At 33.8% G+C, this 26,088-nt stretch overlaps 1 protein-coding gene across 3 annotated transcripts in view; it reads right to left on the reverse strand.

Moving 5' to 3' along the window:
• The window catches only part of LOC129219890 (feline leukemia virus subgroup C receptor-related protein 2-like), a 58,559-nt gene that overhangs the window by 24,872 nt on the left and 7,599 nt on the right, over window positions 1-26,088 (reverse strand). The window contains exons 2-7 of one of the 3 annotated variants that reach the window (XM_054854203.1): window positions 25,079-25,503; window positions 18,770-18,852; window positions 18,469-18,613; window positions 14,266-14,397; window positions 4,556-4,623; window positions 3,842-3,945 (exon numbers count right to left, since the gene is read on the reverse strand). In XM_054854203.1, coding sequence (XP_054710178.1) covers window positions 3,842-3,945; window positions 4,556-4,623; window positions 14,266-14,397; window positions 18,469-18,613; window positions 18,770-18,852; window positions 25,079-25,445 — 899 coding nt within the window. In that variant the 5' untranslated portion in view covers window positions 25,446-25,503. Of the gene's footprint in view, window positions 1-3,841; window positions 3,946-4,555; window positions 4,624-14,265; window positions 14,398-18,468; window positions 18,614-18,769; window positions 18,949-25,078; window positions 25,504-26,088 lie in introns of all 3 variants that reach the window. The other 2 variants (XM_054854201.1, XM_054854204.1) reach the window with 2 other exon arrangements.

The following is a 26,088-nucleotide window of genomic DNA, read 5'->3' on the forward strand; positions in this document are numbered from 1 at the left end:
GTGCTTTTATCTTTGAATATTGAACTATTTCACAAAGAAGATTGCTTCAACCGTTACGGCTTAAATGCCCGCACATGTTTCTCTTCTAATCGAACACTTAAAATTCAAAACCAAAACCAGTTGAACTGAGTTCGTTTTTTAAGTGTAATTTTTCAAACGTAGACAAAATGTTTTTTTTTTTTTCAGCAGAAAGCAGAGGAGTAGAAAATGATTTCTTGCTAATGAAGTTGATAATAATTTTAATGCTTTATATCGTATTTGCGCGAATAAAAAATTAAAGGTTTACTGGGTGAAACTCGTAGTTTTAATTTGGCGTAGTATTTTTTCATTCGTACAAAAGGTTGAACACTGCTATTACAAACATCTACATTTCAGCATACAATGAAAATGTTTTTCTGCACAAAAAGGATTTCCTTTAGGTAAATCTAATACTTTTTTATACTTATATTATGCTGAGTGATCTGGATGTAGTCAGAGCTTAAAAAAAGAAAGAACACCCTTCGATTAACAGTCAACTTATCTGAATGATAACTGTAGCGTGCATAAAGGAGTCGAAACACCAAGTAGCATTCCCACTGCATTTATTTTATTACGTGTGTATGTTATGAGTACATGTAATGCGTAATACTAATATAAATTTCATATTATGTCGGAGATTCCAAGCTTGCCCGAAGTTGAGATAGTTTATAGCCGAACGCTCTACCGAAAAAAACTTATCAATTTAACCAAACAACTAATTTCAGTGCTTTTAAGCTTTATTAAAATATGAACACACGCACACAGGCTTTTTTTTTTGCCGAAAGCAACGTAAAAAATTGAAAAACTGCATTAGAACTTTGCAAAAAAAAAAAAAAAAAGAAAAAGAAAAAAAAATGCATAAGAACTACAGGCTGCATCAAGGTTTTCAAACAGCAAGGGGTGTTTTCGAAAACTTGATTTTTCGATCGTAAGTCTATTTTTCATCATTAGCCAGAATGATAAGTTTTAAAGTGAGAAGGGAATAATATATAAGATAAGATATTGAAGAGAAATGTTTTAATTTTTGAAAATTTTTACAATTTGTTACCGCAGGCTGCTTGAACCGTTATGACTTAGATGGCAGCACGTGTTCATCATGTAACAGCACGATTAAAATACAAAATAAATTGAACTATGCTCTATTTTAAGCGTAGCTTTTCGAATGTAGCAAAAAATGTGATAAGCTTTTTTTTTTTTGCAAAAAGAAGAAAAAATATATATTTTACCCTTCAAATTGAGGTAGTAATTTCTTTATTTGTACAAAGAGTCAAAAACTCATTAGAAGAATATATATATTTCAATATACAATTTATTATTTTTTTCTGAATAAAAAACAATTCTATTGTAGTCTGAAATCTTAAACCTGTTACTTATATTTTCGCTTACATTATGCTTTAATTTTCTTACCAAAGCCAAAGCTTTAAAAAAGAAAAAAAAAAAACATACAATTCAGAAGTAATTTAGCACAAAGTCACATAAAGTTATCATTACAGCAAGGACCTTCTCATTTATTCTGTTCCCTCGCATTTGTTATTCACTTAATTAAGTGTTCATGCAAAGCGCGATATTTCTCAAATTTTTTGATGCAGATTGTGAGGACGTGGGTCCGAACACTTATGCTCCTGGTTACGAGGAGAACGCTCTGCCGATCAAGCTATTCAGCTCTGTCGGTCATAGTGCAAGTTAAAGTTATAAGTTTAACCGAAAACCTCATTCTGGTTCTTTAAAACAGGTTTTTCGGCTGAAAAAAAATTTTTAGACCGTGGGTCTATTTTTCGTCAGTAGCCCGCACCATAAGCTTTAAAATAAGGTGTAAATCAAAGAAATCGATCAAGAATTGAGGAAAATCTGGCGTAGAAACCAAAAACAGGCTACAGAAATAATATATAAGGATTTACATTAAGATAAATAAAAATAAATAAATAAATAAAAATAGATGAAAGCAAAAGAAAAAAAAAATATTTAAAAAAAAATAATTATATGAATTAAAAAAAAAATAATAATAAAAAATCAATAAATAAATAATAAAAATAATAATTTTAAAAATTAATTAAAATGCTTAATGCCTATATATTAAAAAAAAAAGTAAGTAAAAAAAAAAAATTATCCAAAGAGAAAATGTTCGTGGTCAATTAGAAATGTAATAAGATCTATAATTTTCTTTTTTGCTGCAGGAAACGAATAATAGTTTTTTAAGTCTTGAGTCCAATTGCCAGAAGAACGAAGATGGAATGAAGAAGTGTGAATGCAATGTTGTATGTAATGTTGAGGATTTCCAATTGATTTGCATCTGCAGAGGTCACTATTTCTAATATGGAATCTTTTCAAGTATGAAGGGAAAGGGCCATGGCCAGTAAAGAAAAAAATTTCATGTCTATTTAAATTCAAAGGAGTAAGTTTAACTTTCGGACGGATTTTGTAGATTAGTCTTCCTGTTATGTCTTGTTCCCATCGTTCTTGCCAATCAGTCAGTAGATCTTGTAATAATTTATGCTTTGCAAAACTTCTTGGAAATGGCAAAGGATGCTGTTTTGTTGGTACTAAGAGTCCATTTGCTGTTTGGTTTGCGAGAAAATCGGCTCTATTGTTTCCAGCAGAGGTTGAATGACCTTTAATCCAAGAAATTTTGATATTATCATGATTTATTAGTTGTTGTTGGATTTCAGCTATTAAAGAGTTTGTTGGGTTTAGATTACCAATTGATTTAATGACTGATTGGCTGTCACTGTACATAATTGATGGTAAGTTATTGTGGGTTACAGCATGATCTATTGCTTCTTTTATTGCTAACGCTTCTGCTTGAAAAATAGAGTTGGAGACATTTAGAAGAAATGTGGTTTCGTCAGTTGGAGTTGTGTTATTTAAAATAAGGAAAGCTGCCGTTGTAGCTTGTTTTGTTTTCGAGCCATCTGTGAAGTAACGGAAGGAAGAAATATTAGTGCTTGAATTTTCCAAGTTTGGTGAGTTTATTTGTAATGAAGATGTTAAGGAAACACTGGGATGAAATAAAATTGTTTTGATTTTCTTTTCAAAGGAAGACGCTCGAAGAATTCCAAAACATGTGACAACGTCCTTATTAATCATTTATTTTACTGCCTGACTTGTGTTATTTATTGTATTTTAAGTGTTCATGTATTGCGTGATCAGGCTGGTTTTTCGATACAGATAGTCCGGGTTGGGCCGAACACTCATTCTTCTGGTTACCAGTCGAACGCTCTGCCGATCGAGCCATTCAGCTCTGTCAGTCACAGCGCAAGTTAAACTTATAAAATTTACCAAACACCTCAGTCCGGTGCTTTAAAACAGGTTTAAAAAAAAAAAAAACAGAATTTTTTTAGAAAGTGGGTGTATTTTTCGTCATTAGCCTGCACGATAAGCTTTAAAATGAGGGGTAAATCAAAGAAATCGATCAAGAAATAAGGAAGATCTTGCGTAGGAACAACAGGCTTCAGAAATAATATATAAGGATTATTGGTTAATTTATAAGAAAAATATGACAATGGTACGTATATATATTGCTTTTTTATAAATCATTTATAGCAAACGTTTAGGGTTTTCTCCGAAAAATGCCCTCGAGATTTGCCTCATGGCTGAATCGAACCTACGCCCACTGGATCGTGATGCGGTTCGCGGTGCCCGAGTCTTCAGGTCGAGCCACCGTGGCTACACATATCCTGCGTTCCTAGCATTCTATATTATAATTAAATTTACCCCATTACGCGCCTTATGTCACAAATCAGTTTACCCTCCCATAAGAAGTTAACACTTCAAAAATATTATAGTGTCTATGAAAAATATTACAGTGTTTAGCATTTGTTCTTACTTGAACTTATGCGTATAATCCAAAACATAACCAGCAACTATAGAACCAATGAGACCAGCTACAATCAGCAACCAGCCCATCCAACCTATCAGCACCTCTGTACCCTATAAGAAAAGAGTTTAAATCAAATAGAAAATACCTATGAAATGTACGGACAAATTACTAACATTTAGCCTTTAATAGAAAATCACCGTTTTGTTCGTGAGTCGTTCCACGAATCGGCTACCAGTATGATAGAAGAAATATTTGAACTTTTTTTCATTTGATTTTCAGTGTAGACAAAATACTGATATCAATAGGACGATAATATTATTTTAAGCAATGGAATTGGGCAAAGGTTTGTTGCCTACATTAAATCGTTTATGTTTTCTTTTATTGTTTCATTATTATTCATTTATTCGTTTATTACAAATTCAATCATTTGATGTAACATATTTTTACCTGTCAATTAAAAAATATGGCAATCAAATAATGCCTCACGCAAGGAAAACAAAAGTGAATTTTTTTCACTTTTTTTTTTTTTTTTTTGAAGGTACAGATTTATTGCCAAGAATAAAAAATACCTGCTTAAATAAATAGAAAGTGTAATTGTAAAACATTGTTCTTTCTTAGTAATGTAATAAAAAGATCGGATCCAATTTTTAATTTTGAAGAAGGAAAGGTATCTAAACTAATTTACTTTGCCGCAATGCCCATATATGAATAAGTACTTACAGGAAAGAAAGGTATTAGGAAGGCGTTTAATAAAGTGGCCGTTACAAAATAAGTTCCAACCATAAGACCTGAAAAAAAAAAAAAAAAAAAAAAGGTTTTATTGCTGTGGTTTTTATTTAAAAAAAAGAAAATTGTGACAAGGATCAAATTACAATAAGATTATATTTAAATTAAAAGTTTTTTTTTCTAAATAAATTTTTTGTCAATGCAATACTCTATCAATACCCTGTACACTAGGGGTGTGTAGCATCGATGAAAAGCATAGATATTTCAAAACATTGATGTTCAGAATTAAACCATTGATGTTATCGATAAATCTGTTAAAAACCAGGGGTGCAAGTGGACTCAAGTAAAGTTTTCTGAAAACGTGTGAAATTTTCGGAAACTATGAAGAAGCTCGACCCCCCCCCCCCCCCGTAAAACTCTTCAAATATGCATACAAAAATCATTGAACTCATTTAAAAAGTTTTTTTTTCTTTTTAATAATTTTTCAATTTTAGAACGTGTTGTCAGTACAACATTTTCGGAAACAGCAACCGAATTTTTTTAGAAAATTCGGAAATTTCGGGTCACAAACACCCCTGTCAAAAACATAGATGTTTTGAAACATCGATGTTTTATGTAATATCAAACTTTTTACATACATTTTACGTCTTGTGAACTTAAACAAATACTTGTATGGGAAAAATGAATACATAGCCTGTATTTATTATTTAATAATCTATCATTCAGATTTTGGAACAACCTAAGCAAAGTTCATCAAAACAACTATAGGGCAATTCCATGATAAGGTCAACCAGATGATCAAATTTTCAAAATTAAGATTTCTAAACAAATAAGGTGTCATTTTAAAGGTAAAGAGTTGTATATTTTGAAATGCCTGTCTAAAATTTGATCACTTCAGTTATAAATAAGTTACAGGAGGTTAAACTAAGGTCAACATCTTGAGTATCTTCAAACCGTATTTGGTGACTCTCGAAGAAATTCTGTTTTTTTCCAAAAAAAAATTACATACTAATATTACGAATTGAGATGAATAACCATTTAAAGATACAATGTGTTGCTGGTGATCTTGCAAAAATGTGGCAAAATATAATTCATTTTGATTTGTAAAGGAATTCCTCTGGGGTACATTAAGTGTTTTACGTCCGACACCAAAATGTGCAGTTAATTATGCTGAGCCATTGAGAAGGAATAGATAGAGAGAGTGCAACCCTACTATCCCGATACGGCAACCATACCATGTGACCTGGGGAGCAATTTCTAGTTGACCGTAACCGCTGAAGAAGTTTTCATTAGCTGAAGCATTAATGATAACAACATTTAACTGTAGAAGGGAAAAATTAGATTTATAATAATAGTACAGTATTGTAGCTTTATAAACTGTGAAGAAAAAGCCATAGCAGGAAATCCAGTAACTTTTCTTAGGTATGTACAAATGTTTTTTACTTCTAAATAAAGAAAAAATAACATATATATGCATTCAACAAGTGTATATCCCACAGTTGCCTATAATTTTTAAAAAATTTTACTGATTTTACCTATAAATGTAATAAAACATTGTATATCATGAGTGCAAATAACATTTTAGTTCCATAAAAACACTTTTTACTTAACTAGTAATTATTTTAACGGCTCTCAAGTAATTTGTACGTTTGCTTTGTTGGAGAGTAGCTTCTCGCCAAGCTCCTGTGAACAGCAGATGCGTTTAGAACAAGTTTTAGATTTGAAAATAAATATTTGTTACTTTTATGCTTTAATTTAGATACTAGTGTGCCTGCGTATGAAATAATTTCAAAACATTGATTACAAGACACAAGAACCCATAAATTTTCAGTCAATTAGAGAACACTTTAAACATATATTTGTACATGACCGTCATTACAAGGAATAAACATCAAAATACATGAAAAATGCAGTTACATCATATTTTAAAATCCGGGAAGAAGTGGGGAGGGGAGTTTGAATGACAGGCCTGTATTTGTATCCGTTATTTATTTAAAACTGGCAGAAGGTTCGCAGCGTTGCCTTTGCAAGTAACAATAATCGGTAACGATACCTTTTAGAACTGATCTTTGAACATTGCTCAAAGCTCTGTTAATCTTCTAATAACAATCATAGAGAAAGTTTCAATACTATTTTTCAAAAAGCAGACACACGCGCTCAATTTAACTACACCGACGCACAACATAAAAACTCATCACAATAACTCAGGCTGAAAACTTCGCTTACTCACAACACACTTGGTCGATCAGAAAAAATAACAACTCTTAATTGTTTCCAAAATATAATAAAAATAAATTTACGCAGACGATAAATTAAAAAATAGGGCGGTTGAATTATTCTACTTTGTTTTCTTCTTACTTACCTTGGCTTTTATCTTCTGTTTTAATAATATTGTTTTTTGAAAGCAGACGATATTTTTTCAGAATACATATTCATTTGAATTGAACAGAGATGGGCAGACTTTACCAAAATAAAGAAGTACTTTTAATTTTCCCGAATAGTCTCGATCTACCAGAAATGTGTGCAAAAGTTATACATAAATGAGTAATGTTAATAACTGTCGAATACCTAGTTATTTACGTAGATTGTTAAAGCAAGAAGAAAGACCTTCATTCTAAAAACTTTCTGGTAAACAATCAATGTTTAAGAGTTGAAATTCAAAATAATAATATCAACAAATCAAATAAATATTTACATTATGTGCTGAACCAATTCAAAATCTAATTCATCCGAAATCAGTCCTTATTAAAAGATTTGCACTATATGTTATCTGCTACTTTTGTAAGCTTGGTGTATAATTACTTATTGCTAGTCTTGCGAGTTCGGAATCAGAGTCTTAGGCTCTAAAATTCCCGGAGTCGGAGTCGGCCTTTTTTCTTCCGACTTTGCAACCCTAAATTGTTGCAAGGTTGCAGAGTCGGAGTTCGAAGGTTAATGAAACTCCGAGTCAAAATCGGAGTCTGACTACTTTTGGGGTTTAAAAAAAGTCGGAGTTGGAGTCGATTCTTTTTCTTCCGACTCCGCAACCCAAATTTGTTGCAGTGCTGGGGAGTCGGAGCCGAACTGATTTTGAAGTTCAAGAGTTGGAGTCAAAGTTCAAAGTTTTTGAAATTCCAAGTCAAAATCTGACTCGGACTGCTTTAGGGATAAAGGAGTCGGAGTCGGAGTCGAAGGCTCTAAAATTCCCTGGGTCGGAGTCGGCCAGTTTCTTCCGACTCCACAACCCTAATTTTTGGCAGGGCTGCAGAGTCGGAGTCGGACTGATTTTTAAGTAAACTAGTCGGAGGTCGTAGGTTTTGAAACTCCGAGACGAAATCGGAGTCCGACTAATTCTGGGGTAAATGAGTCGGAGTCGAAGGCTCTAAAATTCCCCGTTTTAGAGTCGGTCATTTTTCTTCCGACTTCTTAAACCTAGTTTGTAGCAGGCTTGCGGAGTTGAAGTTGCACTGATTTTGGCGTAAAAGAGTCGTCATCAGGAGTCTAAGTCCTTATAAACTGCAAGAGTCGGAGTCGGACTGCGTTTCTGGGTAAAGGAGTTGGAGTCAAAGGATCTAAAATTCTCGAAGTTAGAGTCGGTCATTTTTCATCTGACTCTGCAAACCTAATTTGTAGCAGGGCTGCGGAGTTGGACTCGGATCCGAACTGATTTCGATGCTAAGAGTCCGAGTCCGACGGTTTTTAAACTCCGAGTTGAAATCGGAGTCGGACTATGTTTTATATAAAGGAGTTGGAGCCAGAGTCTGTCATTTTCGCTACAACTCTGCAGCTCTGATTTTCAGCCCCGACTTCATAATTAGTGCCGTCGTCTGAAAAATATTTAGTGCCAAAAGAGCGATTGCGTGCCAAAACGCGACAACTTCCCAGCCAAACTAGTCACCTGACCTGGGAGAAATGTTTTTGAAGCTTATCTGACTGAGACATTTGCTGTCGCTCCCTCCATTAGTATTCCTTCTCAATGTGCTGAGCCAATAATTTTAAAGCTACATACATGTATTTTTGGGTACAAAGTAAAATTTTCAATCTAATTGATGTAACCTATTTTCATTTTGTAACAAGTGAATATTTTTTACTGAAATCTAGGTATCGGACGTAAAATTTTTTTACGTCCGACAGCATTTACGTCCGACACTGTTACATTCCTTTAAACAACATATGTTTTCAACTGTGTTTCTCCTTTTTTTGCCTTTGATTTCAAAGTTAAAGTGAAACATGCATAAAAAACAACTTAGTGAATTTACTGTATATACATTTAGGGTTGCTAGGGGTAAGTAGGACCCCTTTTGAGAAAAGGTGTGTTGAATGAGCGTAATACAGTTGATTAAGATCAATTTTGGCAAATTTTCCAAAACTATGATTGGAAAAAGCAATTGGAAACACTAAATGACTGCGTCTATGTAAAGTTGGCTAAGGAAGAACCATTATCAACATTCAACCCATATAAATCGTGATGGTTTTCCATCAGGTAAGTTTCACAAATAACTAATCACCAGCTTTTGTAACTGAACTATCAACTCCTACTAAGTCATCATAGTTGTCTTGTATTTCATTAATACAAATATTACATCAGAGTTGCTTTTGATTTTCAAATCGTCACTGTTATGCGGGGAACCACTTGCCCCATAGTGTTGGGACCTCTTCTAGCGAAATTTTATGGGATAAGTGGGACCCCTTCTCTAAAACAGTTTTGAACAATATTTTATTCAAAAATTCTGATTGCAGTATGCACTCTAAGTTAAACTGTACATGAATGTTTAATGATCATAAAAAAATATATGCTAACCGGAAAACACTTTGAAAAATTCTACTTAAACTCGCCAAAAAATATTTTTCAATTTTTTTTTTTTTTTTGACTAAGTTCTCCGACCTAGAAAAAAATTCAATGTAACCCAATTATATGCAAAACTAATCATGAACCATGACATGATCAATGTAAAAAAGTAAAAACCATATACATATTTCAGTTTTAGGGGGTTACCCACTTACCCCAGTGTTCCACTTCCCCCAATCAACCCTACTTTTAAATTTACTTGGTAAATTTTGTTTCAGTATATGTAACCTATAATTTACATATTTATAACTGTAATCATTGTTATGTATTTACATTTAAGAGCAATAGTTTACGTCCAATTTGAACAATTTACGTCCGACACCGAAAATTTACGTCCGACATCAAGCTAAGAATATTTTTTAAATAATTTTATTCCTTATAATATCATTTGAAAACTGTGAAATATGCTTCAATCATAAGTATACTTTAGAATTATGCTGCTTTTAAAATCAAACTGTAAGCCAATTTACAGACTTTTAATAATTTTTAAGTGAACCATCAATTTTACTATTTGTGTGTTTACGTTCGACACCAACTCTTTAAATTTTTTTAATTTATATTTTAGGGATCTATTTTGAAAATCTAACATGATTTTTTATTCAGTGGGATGTAGTAAGTATCTTGTAAATAAATTTGATCATTTTGGAACAGTTTATATTTGGTAAATGGAATTAAAAAACTGAGAAATTTTTCTTCACTTTTTACGTCCGACACCATGGAATTGCCCTATAGTGGATATAAATGAATTATTAAAAATACCTTGATTTTAAATGAAGCAATAAAGGGTGAGTAATTCATGCATATTTTTAAAATACAAAAGATTGAAAATCAACATAAACAAATTGGAATATTTTTCTAACACCTTTAAATGTTAGAAGAAAATCTAAAAAATGTGAAATAATTAGAAATTGGAAATATTTTTTGGACTAGTTTACACAATAATAAAAATTAAAAAAAAAAAAAATGCATAAGAAAACAAATGTGTTAATGAAGATTTATTTTCTACTGAATTAAATTGCATGAATTATATTTAAAATACAAAATTTAGTCAATGACTTTTAAATATTTATAGCAATTAGAATAGAAATATGCACTGCTACAAACAGTATGGTACAAGAATTAATAATTAAATAAAAACCTTTGTGCAGAAAAGTAGAAGTAAATAAATAGCGTGTTTTCGCACAACATTAACAAATTACTGCAGACTCGTGTTTCAGGGTTACGAGGAACCTCTTTTTCAATGCAATAGTGATCTTTTGGATGCAAAGACATCCGGTAAAAGCCACAAGAATGAACAACAGACAGCTTAAATAGTAAAAATAACCAATTAATAAAAAGTTTGTAAGAAACTGTACCAATATTGGAAACAATTGGCCTGAAAGAAATGCCAACTTTATATACCTTAGATAAAGCATAAAACCTAGAACAATTAGCAGTAGAAGGAATAACAGAGCGCTTATTTTTCGATGAAATAGACTGGACTAAATTGACAGCCGAAGAAATAGCCTTTAGAATGTACCTATTTGAATCAACAACTAATTCCAGGAAAACCTTGTTTAATGTAATATTTTTCATTACGTCTAATTGCGTAAACATAATCATTCCTCCTTTTTTTTTTTTTTTTTTTGATATTTTCAACTTAATTATAAAACGTCGACATCGAAAAATAATCGAGCACAAAACATCGACGCTAAAGAAACACATCGACTTGAAAATATCGATGTTCTAACAAAAACATCGATGTTTTGGAAACATCGACATCGATGTCGCACCACTACTGTATACTAACCAATGTATGTATGTATGCATATGTGTGTGTGTTGTTAATTCAAGGGAGTTTATTTAATTTGCCGTGCATAGGAAATCCGCCCTGGAGATTGATCTCGCTGATGAAATCAGTCCAACTGTGATACATCAAAACTATATGATTGAAGTAAAAGGGAAATAGTTACCAAATGGTCGAATAGATTAAGAATTTCTGCTACTTGCAGACAGGTATTAGAGAAGAGTGGTGGAGGACAATATATATAAAACTGTGAAATAATCACTCTAAATTCGAATGAACAATTGAACGCAAAAGATTAAGGATTTGAAGTTCAGGGTTACTACATAAATGATTCATTTATTTTTGAAACGCTATATATACAAAAGTATTGCACGTACAATAATTAGGAATATATGAAAATTACTACAAACTCATCAATATTTGGAATTGTGGTGGCAATACGAGTCCAGCGTTTTCAAAATGAAGACAAGACAAGGAAAACCAGTTCGTGTGTGTGTTCACCCGGTTCTGGCAGTGTTTTGGGGGCACATTAGGCACTTTTTTTAGTACCCCCACTACCAAAAGTGTTAGAAGAACTCATTGTTTTCCTTGAGCAGAGTAATGACCATCATTGCACTCGAGGAAAATAGAGTAACTTTTGTAGCGTCTTCCTTGTAGTGATCATCATTACCGCATGGAGGCCATCCTTGAGTTCTAAAGCTTTAGGTAGTGGAGGCTAAGACCTCGTTAAGATGCCCCCAAAGCACTGCAAGAACAAATGAACATCACGCATATTGTAACACAGACACACCACCACCACACACACAGACACACACACACACACGATTTTCTTGTTTTATCGCCATTTTAAAAATACTGCACTCGTATTACCACCTCGTTCCTAATTTTGATGAGTTTGTAGTTATTTTTATATATTTTTTACGAATTATTAGTAGTAACCTTGTACCAATATATGCGATGTGCAAAACGTTCAATATGAAAAATGAGCTGCTCCAAATTAGTTCAAATAAGTTTTATAACAATTAAAACAATTATCTCAAGCAAAATTTCTCTTTATTGAATAAAAGGGAAAGCATTACTTGCTTGTTTCTAGCGATATTTTTAATCTAATGGGATATCAATCCAACTGGGACTGCTTTCAAGTTCTCATTTTAAATTTTTCCCCCAAAAATCTTTGCAGATAAAATTGACTAAAAATAGTGATGCACGCACAAACAAAACTTAAGTCTAAAAATCATATAAATATATTGTTCAAAATAAACTATTCGAAGATATATAACAAAAAATAAATAAATAAAAGAAAAGAAAAAAAGAATTTATTCAGCTTTTATTCAAGCACTTATTTTACTCTTCTTAATCCATGAAAAACAAGTTATGTAAGCTTCCTTTTGCAATAAATTCCCCCACAAAGGACTCATTTACGAGTAATGCATTCTCTGAGGTTCCAAAGCACAAATCTGGGATTATTATTTCAAAATGTATCTAAAACATTTATTGTTTGAAAGGAAAAAAAAAGGAAAAATTAATTTGAATTTCGTCATCTTGAATTCAAATTATATTTTTCGCAATCACGAGTGTGTGTTTGTATGTGTGTGTGGGGGGGCGGGGGGTATGTGTATGTGTGTAGGCATGTGTGTTTGTGTCTGTGTGCAGTCATGAGTGTGTGGGTAGTTGTGTGTATGAGTGTTTGTGTGCGTGGGGGGGTATGTGTATGTGTGTGTAAGCATATGTGTTTGTGTCTGTGTGCAGGCATGAATGTGTGGGCAGTTGTGTGTATTTGTGTGCATGTGTAGGTGTCTGTATGTGTGTAGGGGTATGTGTGTGTATGGTGGTGTTTGTGTATGTGTGTGTATGTGTTTGTGTGTGCGTGTGTGTCGGAGCGTGTATGTATGCGTGTTTGTGTAGGATATGGACGCAACCTGGAGACGGTTTTCGCTAGAGGAGCAGCATCGTGAGGCCGGCCGCCGCGACGGGTGGTGCTGGCAGAGGGTGGCGCCGCGCCGGTGGGAAAAATGATAGCACGCCAAAAACAGTCAAATGAAAGCAATAAGCAATCGTGATTGCTCAAAAACTAATCACGTTCCGTACTATTTTTCAATAAAATACATAATTTATATTATTTACACATAAGTCACCGTGGTCTCCTTCATAAAACTCACGACTCTCCTATTTTCATATGTTTTCCTGTCGTTCCCCTTGATTTTTTCCGTGGCCCCAATGAGGTCGTTTTCAAAATTTTAAAAGTATTTTTTTCTGAAGGAGCATGCTTAAAAACATAGGATCTGACCATTTTTTAAATAATTTGTTTAAGTTAAATATTTTAAAAAAATTACTTAAATCGGTGCGCTTTCATTGTTTAAGCTTCTGCTGATGATATCACAAATGATGAAATGCCATTCAGTGTTGCCATTCATACAGCAAAATATTTAATTCTTATCTTTACTCACGTGTATTGCCAACGATATGGTTGATAGCAAGCATAGAGCGCAATTTTAATTCGCTTCTTAATTATCATAACGTGGAAACGCGGTAGGCAGATGGGCCAAAATATGTACATCATTTGTGACGTCATAAAGACCACGCCTGGTTTGAAAAAGCGGACATTTAAAAAAATTAATTAAAAAATAACTGTTGGGAAAATGAAAGTATTTTCTGGGTCCATGTTTTTTTTTTTTTTTTTTCGCTTATTCTATCAATTTCAGTGACAAAAAGTACTACTTTTGACTGAAGGAAACAACACCATTGAAAAAACCTACTATAAAACATAAAGTAATGCAGATAATAAATAATCTTATCACTTAATCAACACTCTTTCATTAACTGGTTAAATCTTACTCCGACTTTTACCAAACATGCATCGCAGTGTTGAACGTTTAACAGAACTTTAATGGAATGTATGACCACATATTTTTACAGATATTAAATCATTGCATTAAATTACCTCTACTGCATTTAGAATTTTTTGTGCAATACATTTTATAGTTAGCTTTAATTATTTATTTATTTTTTATGATCATTTGAATTTCACAGCGATATTTTCATTAACTCTTAAGCAGGTTATCGAGAGAGGAAAAAAAAAACTCCCCTTACCATACATGATGAAAATGAGCACAAAGTTCACATTTTTGAGCATCGATAGAGAAAGCTTCAAATAGTCCAATTTGTCGTCTTTTTTTTCAGCCTGAGCAACACTGGGTGGATGTGGAGGCTTTCCCTGAAAAGCTGAAAGTAAGCTTGATCTATTTCAGCCATCCCAATTAGTTTCAAAAGATTTCAATTAAAATCACTGAGCTACTAATGTAACTGGAATTACATAGTCCGATGGAAGTGCACTATTCCCCTTACGGCAATTCTACCCGCACCTCATGTTAAAATGATTCTCGCGGGCCAGAACACACATAAAAATTTGAAAATATCTAAAAATTTCCAAATAAAATGGGAAAATATGGAAGAGGAAAGCGAATAAACAAACCAACAATTGTCATTATCAACTACTTGATGCTTATTTTATTAAATGCATATGTTTCTCAGAAACCAATTTCTGAATATTTTACTTCAAATTTTTGACATAATCCCTGATCGTGCCTTTAAACTTGTAACATTCAGCAAAAGAAGGAGAGCCGCACGGATCACAATTGCCGACTGGGTGTGGCCCACGGACCGTAGGTTGGGCACTACTGCCCTAAGAAATCAAATTGAGAGAGGGGCGTCCCCCCCCCCCCCCAAGACATCTCGTTTTGTCCGATGAACGAAAAAAAAGAAAAATTAGATTCCAATTTTTGTTTTACTACCTTTTCATAGAGTAGGAAATATTTCAGTCTACAAAAAATTCTCTGCAATTTCGCTCAGCATTTTTAATTTACTCAACCGTAAACTAATGTTTAGTAGTTTTTCATTTTGGTCCATTCGCCAGTGCACATGCACCTAAAACATTAAAAACAGCAGAAACCTTCATTTTGACCATCACCCGAGCTATTTATCACAAATTTTCTCATGAAATCATTGTGCATGTGCTTGTGCATGCGTATGTACGTACGTATGTATCTCGCCTAACGCAAAATCAGTAAGCTATAGAAGCTTGAAATTTTGTATGTAGACTCTGGATGAGGTCTAGTTGTGTGCATCTTTTCTTGTTAGTATGTTAACATTCGAATGTTTGCAAAAGGGGTCTATTTCGCGTTTTTTTTTTGGGGGGGGGGGATCGGTGTTAGTTTCATTGCAAACTTAAGTGGTGTCTCAAATTGGTGACCCCTTGGCGATAGATCGTCAATATTTTGGTCACCATGTTTTCGCCACAAACTTTGCGACAAAAATGATTTTTTAATTCTGATATCAATTTGACGCTGTTGGTGATATTTATTCAGATATCGATTAAATCTTTGCAAAAGGAATCTCTTTAAAACACTTTTTACTTCCTTTTACAAAAAAGGAAGTATTGTATTCGCGAAAAAATTTTCACTCAAAAATCGACCTTAATTTCCATTTTACTCACCTCCGAATGAATAATGAGTTTTTTTTTTCGACTCGACCACACGTGGATAAGTGCCTAAGAATGTACAGACAAGCGAAATATCCATAATGACGCGATTCCCGAGTTAATTACAACGAATTTTCTCGTGACGTCTGTATGTACGTATGTATGTATGTATGTGCGTATGTATCTCGCATAACTCAAGAACGGTAAGTCCTAGAAAGTTGAAATTTGGTACGTAGACTCCTAGTGGGGTCTAGCTGTGCACCTCCTCTTTTGGTTGCATTCGAGTGTTTCTAATGGGGTCTTTTGCCCCTTTCTGGGGGGAAATCATTGTTAATTTCGATGTAAACTCAAGTGATGTTATAATTCGGCGGACACTTGGCGATATATCACCAGTCTTTTGGTCGCCAAGTTTTGTCGCCAACTTGGCGACAAATTTGGTGATTTTTTTTAAAAATATGTTTTAATTTGGCCACTGTTGGTGATATTTAGAGAGTAAACTATTGAATAACATTAAAATTGCCAGTAATGGGGAAATGAAATTAAATTGGAGTAAAAGGAAGTCACGTGATGCACACATCAGCTCGTTTTTTGCATCAGTTCGCAGCAAACTTGGTCTGTTTTAGTAAGTAAAATGCTTTCTTGCTCATTTTAAGGCACTGTATTATTGTATTTTTGTTCTTCATACACGTTCCGTACAGGTGTTGTGCAATTTTATCACAAACGAAAAAAAAAATTACCATTCTTTTTATATTGAAGGTACAATTTTCTATGTTTACTATACTTTTATACGCGTAGGAAGATATCTAAAACACTAGGGTCTGGTGGGGTAAAGTTGTCATAAAATACAGGTTTTTCAACTTAGGTAAATAACAAGCACAAGAATTTCTTTTATTCAATTTTCTTTTTTTTTTTTTTTTTTTTTGTCGTTATTTTACATTACATTAATAAAGAACACGCTGCACTGAAGTTTTGGAAGAAAAAAATTGATTTAAATATTTTAATGGCATTTTCTTTTTCATGTGTGTTAATGACCTGGGTTGGGATAAAGTGGTCATAGTTAAAGAAATTGATCAAAGACCATCATGAACAACCTCAATTTTTTTAATGCTCCACACACCTTGTTCTTTTGAAGATTTTAACTTTATTTAAATGTATTTTTGATGGTGAACTATGATGGAAAAGTTGGTGCACCAAGAATTTTAATCATATTTCACTCCTGGATTTCATCAATATCATCAGGAAAGGTGTGATCATTTGCAATGTTTTATTTCTATAGGAATACATTAAAGATAGCGTCTGAATAATGTCTAAACTACCTAAACTACGTTTTAAAAAATATTACACTCAAATAGAGTAAATATTATACATAATTAAAAAAAAGGGAAAAAATGATCAAGCTTTATCTATATATTCAATATATGCGAAATACTTCTAGTTCTAAGTTTCTAATTTTTACTAATATTCAACAGAGGATTTTTTTTCGAGAGGGGAAGGGTGATTGCATAAATTATTCTACTAGAAAAAATTAAAAGCTGTGGTTGCAGGAAAAATTCCATGGTTTTTTTTCCAAATATTATAGGGTTGCAACTTTGCTTTAATTCAAGCCATATGCTACATCAAACTCAAATCAGTTGTATTTAATTCAATTTACCTTAAAAACAGCAAATGGTTAATAAACTTATTATTTAACTGATATCTGCCTTATAAGTAAAGATTAAATGATTTTAGATGAAGTATGTATGTTAAGCTTAACCTATGACCACTTGACCCCATCTTACTTAAATTGTTCTAAAATATTATATAAAATGAATCCAGATTAGCTATTTATGCAGACGTGTTCTAGAGACAGCCGATAAGCTGCCTGCACAATCAATCTGCTAAAAATTTTAATCAACAAAATTTACAAAGAAGTTAAAAGAGGTGTTCAGATTTGAAAATATTTCATATGAACACAAAACGAATTTCTTCACGAAATAAATCACTGTCAGTCTTAAAATTCTAAATTAAGAATATGGTTCCTAATTGAAGAAATCTAAAATTAAAAATTTACCCTCATTCTTTCATTTATTTCGAATATATATAGCTCTTTATTTGATTTGTGACCACTTTACCCCATTAACCAATTTCGCCCACCAAAGCCACCAGACCATATTCATTTAAGAAGTATTGCTTCAAAGGCACCCACATGAGACACGCACACATTCTTTTGAGTAATTAAAAAAAACATCGATTATTTAAAACACGTAAATTTTAAGTTCATTCTTAAAATTTTGAGTAACTTTTACGGATGATCATTTCACTGAATTTTAGCTGTGAGCAAATGCCCGCCCTCAAAAATAGTTTTGTTTGCCTTATATCGAACTTAGCGTTAAAACAGACTCTGAATCCCTCAGCCAAAGATTTGCAGTGACAAAGGTACTTGATTATTTCTTCCTAAAATCTTTTTTAATGGAGAAAAAAATTTGACTATTTTTTTCAATTTTATTTTATTAAAATGAAAATAAATATTTAAAAAAAAAAGATTTTTTTCAGTAGTAATTTTGTAATTTTTATCTGTCAGGGCAAAAGTATATAGTTAAACCAATCAAATTAGGCGTATCCTTTTCGAATAAAATCACTTTAAACTTTTGCGTGTATCTCATAAGTTACTTCCCTCCTTCCTGAAAATTCACCACAAGGGGGGCGTTAGAAAAAGTTTTACTCCTTAAGGGGTAGGCAGCTAAAATAAGGTTATTTGTAACTTAACTATGAAATGCTTGAGAATAAAGATATTTGATGTTCTGTCAATCTTGTAAACTGCCAAGTTGGGAACTTACTGAATATTATTAGAGCTGTAAGGATCGTATTTACAACCGTCAAAAGTATTGCCACATTCGTTCTGCCCTTGGTGATTAGTTTCAGGTTGGAACAGTCTGATGAAATCATCAACGGCGCGCAAATAAAACCTAAAGCCAATCCCATCTGAAACAAAAATTCGAATTTGAATTCTCAAACTTCTGTTAACCGACGCGTCCAAAGAGAAGACGCCATGCCACTTGCTTGGACTCAAAACAGAAATCACATAAAAGTGGTAAGAACATGTTTCTGAACCAAATTTTAACGAAAATGTTTGCTTACCTGATTGCCGAAAACCCCGTAAGCACAAGCTCTAGATACCTCGTTGCTTGGGAACCATTCCGCTGCTAGGCAAGGTGGTATAGCTAAAATGAACACGTTCGACATAGAGGCAAAAAATTGCGACACCATCACATAAATGAAATTTTGTGGATTCAAAGTCAGGAATTGAGTGGCGCTAGCTGGAAAAAGAGGCATGGTAGGTTTTTTAAAGAAACGACATTAAAAAAGTACTAGGGTAACGGCACCAGTAACAGACATGCTTAACACATAAAAAAAGAGGTCCGACCCCCAGTAACACCCACTGAAAAATCTGATGATAACCAGTAACAGAAAGAATAAGGAAATGATGAATGATGGACAAAATTCCTTTTTTCTCCTCGTGGTGTTGTTATGAACAGCACCTCGTGGTACAGTTCATAACCTTTCACCACTGCCTTTTATTCTATTCTATTCTATTCAAGAGTCACAACTGACTACAACTGTATTTATGTCGAGGACTGCATACTAAGTGCCTTGCCTCCATTATTTTATATACCGATAGATGGCAGCACCATCACCGGATCGAACAGTTAATGAGAATTTAGAACTAGTCCAAGAGCTAATAGCTACCTGGTACTAGCACCCCCAGAGGTATCGTTTCACTTGGAGGACATTGAGACCACGAGCATATTTAACGTCGCCCAGTCCCCTTTAATGACGACGGTGGGTCTTCGACCAGGGGGATCGAACCCGAGCCCCTCCGGCCCCGAGTCCAATGCCCTACCGATCAGGCTACCACGGCCATCACTGCCTTTTAAATACCAACTGGCTCATAAAATTCACTCTGATAACACTAGATGGTCGCACCGCATTCATGGGCCGCAGCAACATCCGTTTTACCCTCCAAAAACTCTTATTATTTAAATCCAAACTTATGACTGTCTTGTACTGGACCCTTGTCTGTTACTGGTGCCTTTACACTATTAATTCTCAAGTTGAAATTAAAAGCACAAAAAGTTTTATTTTATAATCTGACTTCAAAACCATTCGCTAGTTATATCGGTTTTGATGAGCTTATTATTGATGAATTTTTGAAGATATGCATGGTACGTTGGAGATAAAATTTCCGCATCAAATGAAATTAATAAAATGGTATGAAACTGAATTGACGTCTCAAACTGGCAAAAATAAAGAAATACTTCGATAAGTTGCCGTTACATTTGATGCTAAATGCTTCATATAACACGGTTTTTTAATCAGTAGTTAATATGATTTTCTACTCGGTTCTATTACAAGAACACGAAAAAAAATATTTACCTTTTGTGGTCAGGAACACAAAAAGTCTAAATTGAGTGAAATATACCATTTTTCGGGTTTTTTCTAATTTGAAATTGAAAGGAGAACATTATATTTCAATCAACATTCTGCACATTAACGACAGTGGAGTTCTAAGGAAGTTTTGCGAGAGTATATCTTATCTCCTTCACAAATAACCTCTGAAATGTATTACCACATCATGTGTCCTATTGCAGGTTCGTTGGTAGTTACGCGAAAAAGTTCGCATGACCTGATGACAGCATGTCCTGATGATTTGCTCCTTGGAGCTTTCTCTTTGAAGCTTTCAAGGTGGGCATCAAGAACACGTAATTAGAAAGTCATCCTGCAGCCCACTTTGGTGTAATTTTCAAACGGAGTATCAGTCAATTCAAGATAGCTCTCAGCTTTATGATTTATAGTGGTACCCGCACGGCTTTGCCCGTAATAGAAAAATTAAAAGGTCCGTTGGATCGCCAGTATATTTACAAATAATGTATGGTGAATTTTCTCGCCAATTGGCTTGTACCCATTTTTACGGTTCCACGTTATAATAATTTCGTATCTCGCCAATTCGTTTGTGCACATGTTACGGTTCCACGTTATGATAATTTCGTGATTTACTCGTCCATCTTATGATAGTTTTGTTCTTAAAATTGGAAGAGAAAAAGAACCACATCGAATTTTCGAAAAATCGCTTCGAGGTGCACACCCCCATGCTACAAACTAACTTTGTGCCAAATTTCATGAAAATCGTCCGAACGATCTAGGCGCTATGCGAGTCACAGAGATCCAGAGATCCAAACATCCTCCGGATATCCAGACATCCAGACAGAGAGACTTTCAGCTTTATTATTAGTAAAGATAAAGACAAGGAAGGTCTACTTTAACAACACTAATAAATTCATCATTCAAAATTTCTAACAATACATCATCAACAATACTAATAATAATAAAAACCCACGTTATTGATAAAATCTGACAACAGAAATTGCCGAAAATTGAAAATGGGGTAGTTTCCGAAATTTTAAAAGTATTTTTTCTGAAAGATCATGCTTAAAAACATAGGATCGGACAATTTTTTAACTAAGTTTAATATTCTTAAAAAATTATTTTAATCGGTGAGCTTTCATTGTTTACGTTTCTACCGACGACATCACATTGATGAAATGCCATTCACAGTTGCCATTCACAGAGCACAATATTTAATTCGCTTCTTTACTCACATGTGTTGGCAACGATATGGTTGATAGCAACGTAGAGCGCAATATTAATTCGCTTCTTGGATTATCATTGCGTGGAAACGCGGTAGGCAGATGCGCCAAAATACGTACATCATTTGTGACGTCATAAAAACCACGCCTTATTTTAAAAATCGAACATTTAAAAAGGTTAATTAAAAATTAAGCTTTGGGAAAATGAAAGCTTTTTCTCGCTCCATGATATTTTTTCTGCTAATTCTGTCAATTTCAGTGACTAAAAGTAGTATTTTTGACTGAAGGAAACAACCCCATTAGGAGGTCTGCTTAACTAGAAGTAGCTATAGTGAAGCTCTGGTTAGTTGAGCTGTGACCTTGACTATGTTTACCTGTTTTGGCGGAGTTTGGGGAAAAATAGACGTGTTATTGGCTCGGATTTGAGTTGGAATACTTTTGAAAAATAACCAAGAAAGTTTTTCAACTCAACTTAGCGCCAATTATCCCTCCCTGTTTTCCGAAAAAGAGGTAAACATTGTCAGAGTCGGAGCTCAACTTCTCAGAGCCTCACAATAACAATCCAGCTTAAAAATATTTAGAAACCAGTCAAAACATGGAACACTAGATATTGTTACATCGAAATAGGGATGTAAATAAATTTCAAATCAACTTAAATGTTGATAAACAACTTGTTTATCTTTACAAAATGTGATCGCATAGTACTTGTATAAATATTCGCAACTCCAGCGCTCGAATACGCTACCTTGCGGAGATTAACAAAACTGCCGAAAAAACTAAAACAATGCCACATTGCGTTCCACGTGTGTCTGTTGACGTAAACACAGGCACTTTGTTCTGAGTATTTATTAACGCAATCAATGTGTCTTAGATTGCTTTCAGCTACAGAAATTGTTTCGTCCCTTAGTAGTATTCTCGAGCTTCTCAAAATAATGTAAGTTTTTCTTATTTCCTTCTAAAAAGTGAGTTGATTTTCGTAAATAGCGAAACTGTAAACAGAAGAAAACTCTGTGTTAACAAACTTGGATAACGTTATACCAGATAAAATTTTTTATTGTTTTGTGTGAATTTGTAAGAAAAAGGTTTTTTTTTTAATCTTAAATTAATTTAACTAACCATATTTTACAGCAGCATTTAGTTGGAATAGACAGTATGCAAAATATTTTCTTGAATATATTATCGTAGAACGAAATGAAACATGTTTAACCGAGAAAGAATTCATTTTATTGCTTTTATTCTCAGCTGAAAGGTTTCGCCAAATTTGTTTAGGGTTGTAGTTTTAGTATTGTGCGAGCTAAGTACCCCTTGGCGAGATTCCGCTCATGTTAGTTAAACCATTTTTAATTTTTATCATGAATGGAATAAAATGGTAGAAAGATTACAGAATTCGATAAGTAAAAAGAAATAATGGTAGATCAATTAAAAAGAAAACTACCACCATATATCCGTGAGAATTTTGTTGATGATTTGCATAGCATGATATAATTAAATCATAACTCAGAAATTAGAAACATTCGAAACAGAAAATTTTTAAATGAACCGATTCGGGAATTTGAGAAAAATAACTCAGCTACAAATGCAAAACAATGAGCGCTAGCCAAGCAGGGCAAAGAAGTATCATCTTCTTTTGATAATAATTCGTAATGTCATATAATTAAATTTTCTAGCATTAATTGTTATTCTTGTCAGGCTACAATTATTATTTAATTTTATCAAGAATTGATAAATATCGAATTCAACATCGTGGAAATGGCTGCTTAGAACTAAGAACTACGTAGTTTGCATTAATATTTGACGTTTAGTAATGCTTCTTGAATTCTCATTTCTTTCTACGTGGGCCAAAATATCAACAAGACTACTTGAAAATTAATTTAAAAAGAATAAAGCGAAAAAATCATGCATACGAACAAAATTTACTCGGCTTATTAGCATTTTCTTCGTTACCATGTGCGTTTGTTTTACCTTTTTCGTCCGCCATTAGAAAGTGGCTACAGTGCCCCCTATAGTTCGTTGGAGTTGCGAATTAACGTATATGTGTGTAATTGTGAGAGTTATGTACTAGTGCAATTTTTTCCAAGCTTTGAAAACTCGATGTCTCGAAGTTTTTTCTCTTCCCGAGAGATTAGAGATATCGAGGTTGTACTGTATATTATACGAGACTTACTTCAAATTAAATTAATTATTATATTTTCAACTAGCTGTACCCGCACGGCTATGCTCATGCTTTAACGTTTAAAAAGAAGCTCTTATAGGCGCAAATGTAAATTTCACTTTCCACTCCGAAAAAAAAGGAGGATTCTTTTTCACTGATTGAAATATGCACGCAGAATTTTACCTAATCTCCAAGCATTTTACTCTAATCACTTAAATTTTTGTTTGCACTTTTTTTTTTTTTCAAAAATGTCACTCCGTTACACACGGAATTGCTCTGATGTTGAAGGCATTATTTACCCCGTTAACATATCAGGGCTGTGGATAGCTATAAAATAAAATATTTTGAAGAATTTAAAATGAGAAAGAAGAAACAAACGAAGAAGCTAAAAGATCTAACCATGGCAGTACAAAACGAAGCGTTCATAACTTGAATGGAGAACAGATTTTCAAATTTCATGTTAAAACACTAATAACTTTTTTTCTAATTGCGATAAAAGGTTGGATCTTCGACCGTGGGTCGAGTTAGATCTGGAGTAAAAAAAAGTCACTCTTTCCAGTGATGTCAAAAAGAAAACTGTGGGACAATTTGTTGACTTTTTATTGATGGTTTTAATGAAGAAAGTAGTACCTGAAGACCTGCGAAGCCTTGAAAATTCAAGGTATAAACGCAAATAACTTCCGTCGTAATTAAGTTAGAGAGTCGGAAAAAAATTGCATAGAAAGCAGAAACATCTGCCCTTTCTATCGATGTATAATATTAATCTGTGCAAGTAATTTTTCTAACCCCATATACGGGAATTTATGTGAAAATTGGGCCTAAATTGGAACAAAAAAAGAAATATAAATCAAACTTTTTCGAACCGGTCGGCAAACCTTTTCCTGACTTTAAAAAAAATGAAAATTTCAGCGAAATCGGTAGGGTAGTTCTCGAGTTTTGCGCGTTGAAACGCAAAGACGCTTTTTGGAGACTTCTTTATACTGTCCTCATATAAATAATTGCCGATGATCGAGTAACCCGCGTGTTTCAACAATGAAACTCGCGCCACGGCATGATAATTTGATAATATGTTTTGGTAATGTTTAACATGCAGGGAAAGGCTTTATTGTGACAAGGCTGAACTCGATCCAGTAACTTAACTGTTTTACTGATAAGACTGTGTCATTTCAGGGGAATGAAGAAACGGAAAAGCGGTCAACTGTGTGTGAACGCTATCTGCTTTAGTTTAGGGCTAATCCATTGGAATTGGGGTTACAATTTCAACTATCAAAATAATCACCAAACAGGCAATTGCTTTGTTAAAATGTAGAAGAAGAGAAGCAAATTTCATCAGTCATACCTTGACGTTCGACTAGTGTACAGATAATATCGATGTTCACTAGCGATTACTTATGGTTTTTTCAAGGAAGAAAGGGTTCCCTATAGAGCTAGCCTCTATATCGTTCCCTATAGAGCTAGCCTCTATAGGGAACGATAGACTCAAAAAGGTTCGGAACCGTTGTGGTAGAGCAAACTCGGAGACTTTGGCATTGGCTGTCCAAACGCGCATTTGGCGCTGTTTTTTCTTTTTTTATATTTTCTTTTTGATAAAAAAGCTCTATGGGATAACATGAACTAAGTAAGACAATTATTATAACTTAGCATACTTACCCAATAAATTAAAGGCTGAACTGATAAGTACAGTTTTTTGAATACCGATTCTGTCTATCAACCATGACACTGGAAAGACCAATATGATGTAAGTCACCATACATACCAGGCCTGTCCAGTTGGCAGCGTCTTGACTTACATCATAGTAACACATAGTGACGTCAGAAATCCCAGCGTACAATGGATAGAAGAGACCCGATGCAAGGGATGTAGAGCTAAATAAGAACAACATCCAGAAACGACGCTTATATACTTTAATTTGAATTTCATTTTCAGTCGTTGGATGGCCTGAAGTCGTTGTTTCCTGATGACAAATATTGTTATTAAGTGAAATTTCATAAAATGCATTATCTGTTTTTTCTTGCATTTTGATATTGTTAATGTTGTAGAACTGATGTCGACATCTCCTCAAGAATTAAAGTGTCCTGAAAGGAAAGGGGAAAAAAATTAATTTGAACTTTGACCTCTTGAATTCAAATTATGTTTTCCGCAATCACGAGTGTGTGTGCGTCTATGTAGGCATGTGTGTTTATGTGTGCGGGGGGGGGGGGTATGTGTGTTTGTGTGTAGGGGGAGTATGTGTGTGTAGGTGTCTGTATGTATGCATGTGTGTGTATGTATGTGTTTCAGTGTGTGTATGTGTTTATGTGTTTGTGTATGTGTGTAGGTGTATGTATTTGTGTGTGCGCGTGTGTGTGTAGTTGTGTATGTATGTGCGTGTGTGTAGGATATGGATGCAACCTGGAGACGGTTTTCGCTATAGGAGCAGCATCGTGAGGAGTCGGTCGACGGTGATGCTGCAGAGGGTGCTGGCGGGAAAATAAAATCATAGGAACGCCAAAAACAGTCGAGTGAGAACAATAAGCAATCGTGATTGCTCAAATATATATATATACGTATAAAAGTATGACAAGAGAGCCAAAAGTGGCCCATATTTGTTTGATTATTTTTCATAATTTCTTTATTGTCGTCTGACCTGATTTTTTTATGTTGAGTTTTACACTTATCTG

Source organism: Uloborus diversus, chromosome 4 (genome assembly GCF_026930045.1).
Source record: "Uloborus diversus isolate 005 chromosome 4, Udiv.v.3.1, whole genome shotgun sequence".
NCBI classification, from domain to species: Eukaryota; Metazoa; Arthropoda; class Arachnida; order Araneae; family Uloboridae; genus Uloborus; species Uloborus diversus.